Raw genomic sequence first — 6,000 nt, 5'->3', positions numbered from 1 at the left:
ACCTTTTTTTGTTCATCAAGGGTATGCGTTATAGCGCAGTCAACATCGCACGTGAGGCATGCCCGTGACGCTATGACACTTTTCTTTCCAACGCGGGTGAATTTTGACGCATTCAATTATTCAATATGCCAAACGAAAGTTGAATAAAAAGATGATGGCGAAAATTCAAGATGAAATTGCATAGTGTGGACATAGCTATACTCGGGCACTGCCTTGCCACTCTAATCGGGTGTAATCTGAAGGCCTACTACGAAACCGTTTTGAGACTCAATCGAACGAGATTGCCGCGTCCTGCTCTAACAACGTCGTTAGAGTAGGACGCAGCATTATCGTTCGATTGTTTGAATCTCAAAACGGTTTCGTGGTAGGGACCCAGGCATCTAGGTCGTGCTAAGCAGGTTATCTCAAGCTGTAGCCCACGTGTATGGCGATCCAGACGGCGGCGGGGTTGCCGTCAACCGGTATGCGGGTGAATGTGGCGTGCGCGCGCAGGGTGAGTGTCGGCGGTCGGCCGGCCTCGGGCGGGTTGCGGGCGGCCCGGCGCGCCGATGGGCGTCGGCTGGAACAAACATTTACACAATTATAGTTTGTGCGTTTTATGATGATATGCGTGACACATTATAATTGACAATAGTAGGGAAGTTACCTAACAAAAATTAATCGATAGTTTAAAAATATCGAATCACTTCGTAACGGAATTGCAATCGAAATTATCGATTTCATACTGACATTTCAGTGGTGCCGGCGATTTAAGATGGCCGCCCTTTTTTATCGATTTCATTTCGATTCAACAGAGTCAATCTCTATTGACATAAGTTCCGTTTCATGCATCTGATATTTTTCAAATGTTTTCGTAACAATAATTTTATACTCCTATTTCACAGTTAATATTTATAATTTTATATTAATAAGTTAGCATTTAGCAACTTTTCATATTTATTCATTTACAATTATAGGAAACATTTGTTTTTGTAGATGGAATATAATTTATTACATTTTGATTTTTTTGTTGTCTTGTAAAAAAAACCCGTAGCAAAGAATATGAAAACTGTCACCCATATCATCTTAAAACGCACAAACTATAATATTATAACTATCGCATACTAAAGCGAATAGGTTCATTTGAATAAGGAATGTAATGGAAGGTTTGTATAAAACGAAAAAAATATATTACATTTCAGGTAAATTAGGGTTCCCTTATTCCGCAGCAATTGGGTTTAAAGTACTCACATTATTTTAATGAGCTGTTACTTGTAAGTTGTATCATGTTGCATTATTATTAATTACAATGTGCCCTTGTTGCATGTGTTCTCTCTTAGTGCATAGAATTATTATTATTGACAAACACTGATCTCCATTATACAAGTACGCTGGATCTATGATACCCACTTTTTTTTTGCCATTTGAAGCGGAATCAGCGCCCCCATTATTAGGACCGAGAACTAAATTTGACGTAAACATTGGTAACCATGTATTTATTTTAATTCTCTATGGCTTAATCTGTCGAATTGTTTTCGTGTTTTAAAAGGTTTTACGCGATTATATAATATACATATATTATATAAGTGGTGGTAGTTCATAAATCATAGTTAAACTATGAAAGGGTGTATGTTATGTAAAACACGGTACAAAAAGGGATGTGGGGTTACATTTCGCAAGTAAGTGATTTTAACAGCTCATTTCTACGATATTAAGCTTTTATTGATAATATAGGCACTTAAAAATGTGGCACTAATCTTATTATACCGTATTCACCACATATTTACCTTTGTTTTACCGATTTTTGATAAACAATAAAATTCAATAGTGCTGGAGTTTTCTGTCGATAAAACTTATCGATATCTATAATAATTGTATTAAAATCTCCGATAACCGATTTTTATTATCAAATACATATTATGCTCTTAAAATAATTGACAGGTTTCCGTCTGACGAAGGAAGACTGGAATTATGGTTGAAAAAAATTAAAAAGCCTGGTTGGCGTCCGAAAATTGCTACTACCGCTTGCCGTTACTATTTGAAGTGTACAAACGTTCTCTGAAAATACAAGGCGCAAAACTACCATTTGATCGTGATTATGTTTGGAAAATTTATTTCAGCGTCTACTCTTTCTTAGACTGTAACTGTGTAACGGTAACTAATAAAATATAATGTTAAAGTATCGCACATATATTTTTATTATTTATAAATACCTTACCTACTCCACCCCAATAAAAAAATGTATTCAAACGTTACATATTTATTTGTGGATCGCATTATCCAATTAGTTAATTTCCCTCGCACTTCTGCAATCAGCGCCAAAATGGCGAAAATCAAATCAGATAAAGTAACAACACACACAAAAAATAGCCTATATAATCCTTCACGTTATACATTCCCCCGCTTTTTCCACATTTTCCTCTATTTTTTAGCTCCTATTAGTCTCAGCGTGATAAAATATATAAAATGGGCTGTCTAACTATTGTTCTGAAACAAACTGAAATAATTGTTCAAATTGGACCAGCAGTTCCTGAGAATAGAGCGTTCAAACAAACAAACTCTTCCGCTTTATAATATTAAAATATGATGAGACTAGTTAGGGTCTAATCACACTGAACACTTATTCAGCTTTGTTCAGCTTTAATACGACACACTGTAGCACTACTTTGATAATATTAGAAATGAAATTAGAAAATACAATACAATAAAGTTTTCGTTAGAAGCTTATCTTCAGTTTTGTTTTTAGTTTTTCGTAGTGCTAACTGGTAAAAATAAATGGATTATAAATAGGTACTGCTACTTCACGTTATCTACGTATGAAATCGTTGTTAATTTATTACGCCTATCTAAATTACGAAGAAGTCTGTAATCTTTAATACAAATATGTAGCGTTTGTATTATTCAATTTAATATTTTTGTCCTAATGGTCGACATAATCTGAATCTGGAAACATTTCATCGATAATAGAAAAGACAATTGTACATCACTAGTATTAGTTCCAAATACTCCCACTACTGCTATCAGCGCCAATATGGCGACATGATGGCGACTTTCAAACGTCATTTTTACGTCAAATTTAGTTCCTAGCCCTAATAATGGGGGAGCCGATTCCGCTTCAAATAGGCACAAAAAATAGCTGTCATTTCAAAGGGTATCATCAGTCCAGCGTACTTGTATAATGGAGGTCAGTGTTGGCAAAGGAGAACAAAACATCATACAATAATATCGTAACTATGTTTTCATTCTTTTTTAACCCTCGATCGCGGATTCTTCTATTGTTATTGTGGTCGAATTAGACCGCTTGGGAGTTGATGGGGTAATACCGCACGAATCGGTGCACGTTTACACAATCATCTTTTTATTTACATTTATGTATATCGGTTCTATCAGTCCTGTGACTATGCGCAAGTATGATTCACACAACATATACTAATATTATAAAGCGGAAGAGTTTGTTTATTTGTTTAAACGCGCTTATCTCAGGCACTACTGGCCCGATTTGAAAAATTATTTCAGTGTTAGATAGCCCATTTATCTAGGAAGGCTATAGGCTATATTTTATCACGCTAAGACTAATAAGAGCGAAGAAATAGATTAAAATTTGGAAAAAAAACTGGGAAATTATATGAAATTGCTTATTATCTTAAGAACTACTGGAGCAATTTTTATGTTATTTGGCAAACATGAAGTATAGACGTGAAGGGACATAGGCTATTTTTTGCGGAAAAATGTATGAACATCTAGTATATAATATAACAGTTCTTTGCCATTTATTTATTTAAAGAAATTGTAAATTGGAAATTACACTACAATTGTTATTTCCAATTTCAAACAATTAGTAAACAAAAACTTGTACTTACGAGGCATCCTACATGAAGTAATCGGGCGTCCGCCGCGTGACGTGCGGCTCGCCGCGCCGCGGGGCCGGGTCGAACTGCAGGCTACACACAGACAAACACATTATTCACTATACATACCTACACATTAAGCTAGAAATATAATAGCAAAGTCATAAACTTCATAATCCACGTAGGCCGACTGTTTTAATTAAAACGTTATGTCGCCTTTGCAATTTGATACGGTTGCATCAAATGTCATCACTTTGCGCTGATAATCATTCTGAAATTAATAATTTATATTGTCATCTATTTGAAATTATGTAGATCAGTGGTATACTTACAATGAGTACTTAAGCGCATCATCCAATTCCATTATGGCGGCTTGGTTACCACATCTGAAAAATAGAAATTACGAATTAATATTTCTATCTTACTTTACAGTTTACACCATCATCTTTTTTGATGAAATTTTGTATAATATTAGCTGTCCCGGCCAACGTTGTTTTGCCTCTTTTCCTGCTTTTTCTTGTTTTTTCTGATTTTTTTTTCTATAAACCGCACGTGTACAAAGGCCAGAAAATAGGATTTATCTACTTTTTATATTGATATAATTTATATGGCAAAACAACATTTTCCGGGTCAGCTAGTAATAAAAAAATAATCTCAAAATCAATCCTCACCTGTAGCAGTAATTGGGCGCTGAGAAGATGGTGACGACGTTCCTATCGTGGCACCAGTTGTAGCCTTCCATCACGAGCTGGTGGGCGCGCGACACCAGCGTCAGCCCGTTGCTGTGGTTGAACGTCTCCGATATGTCCTGGCCGAACGTGTAGCCGGCGCCGCGGGGCGATATGCCCCATCCGCCTCTGTAACAAAAAAAAAACAAAATTTAAAAATGGAACGAGATTTATAAAGAGAACGAAGAGTGGGTTAATTAAAAAATGGAACGACATTTCAACCTTTACGCCTCTAGTACACCGACGATGCGAAACGTGAAATATCTGCGAAACAGGAGTAGAGCGAGATGCCATATATCGCATTGTCGTGTGGCGGATGAGATAGTAAATCGGTTCGCCGCTGTTTCGCAGTTCGGAGCGTCGGTGTAATAGAGGCGTTTTATATAACGAAAAAAAAAATAAAAAAATGGAACGATATTTCAACTTTTATTTGAACGACGGATCATGGATGAATAATAAGAACGTAAAAACCCCGAGTAATCATTTTAACAGGTTATCGTAACGTAAAAACCCCAAGAAATACATTTTAACAAGCTATCGCTTATTATGTATAACAGGGGTTCCCAAACTTAGTTTGTCCACTGCCCACTCTGGAGAACAAATTATGTTTTAGCGCCCCCCATTGTTTCATTTAAAAATGAAAGAGATGAAATAACTCAACCCCCAAGCCTCTACACAATGCACCCATTTTTTTCTGGGTCCCACACTTTAGACCTTCAGCGCCCACAGGGGGGCGTTATCACCCACTTTGGGAAAGACTGACGTATACTGTATAGTTTATTCACTCCAAGAAATCACAAGGAATGGTGTTAGGCATTGTCAATCGACGACTCGACAGCGCCCCACTCGTCAACTCCGACTCCCCTGAGTTCAATGAGCAAGATGTATACTCGTACCCCAATTTAAAATTATTTTGCTCTAGAGTTTCTAAAATACCTTTGTCACGTATATCAGTATATAAATATAAGAAAACTATTTTAATAAATAAACAAATATGCGTGTTATCTAAAATTACAATTCCCGCAACTATAAAAACTAAAATGTACAGAAACATGCCTATGTTGAGAAATTCGAGACAAGCGAACATTTGAAATACAACATTACTCAATATATCGAAATCATATTTCTTTGTATAGACGGTAGTCGGTAGTCGATAGTGTCTGAGACATTTTATTTTTAGCATCACAATCAATTTATTTGAAACGATTGACCTACATTTAAAATTTAAGATCGGCCAGACGTATTACCGTAATGGCGTTTTATCTGTCTGTAGATAACGTCCGTGGACTGTCCTCGGCACAACTATGTTGTGTGTGACTCATCTTTATATTAGCATAGCATATCCCAAAGGCCAGCTTGAGCTCATGACTTTTGGAGGTAGATGGTAGTAAATTAAAACACAAAAGTTAAGGTACGCGCCGTACGCGTCGAACGCACCGCATAGT

The 6,000-nt window shown here is 36.4% G+C and overlaps 1 protein-coding gene across 1 annotated transcript in view; it reads right to left on the bottom strand.

The window, feature by feature from the left end:
- Nucleotides 1-303: 303 nt before the first annotated feature.
- The window catches only part of LOC121735170 (serine/threonine-protein phosphatase 2A catalytic subunit beta isoform), a 29,080-nt gene continuing 23,383 nt past the window's right edge, over nt 304-6,000 (bottom strand). Inside the window, exons 4-7 of the mRNA XM_042125854.1 lie at nt 4,499-4,684; nt 4,160-4,213; nt 3,840-3,920; nt 304-559 (exon numbers count right to left, since the gene is read on the bottom strand). Of these exons, the coding sequence (XP_041981788.1) occupies nt 3,848-3,920; nt 4,160-4,213; nt 4,499-4,684 (313 nt within the window). The 3' untranslated portion in view covers nt 304-559; nt 3,840-3,847. The remainder of the gene's footprint in view (nt 560-3,839; nt 3,921-4,159; nt 4,214-4,498; nt 4,685-6,000) is intronic.

The sequence above is a fragment of the Aricia agestis genome, chromosome 17, assembly GCF_905147365.1.
Source record: "Aricia agestis chromosome 17, ilAriAges1.1, whole genome shotgun sequence".
In the NCBI taxonomy this organism is placed as follows: Eukaryota; Metazoa; Arthropoda; class Insecta; order Lepidoptera; family Lycaenidae; genus Aricia; species Aricia agestis.
This window is presented reverse-complemented; position numbering and strand designations above follow the sequence as displayed.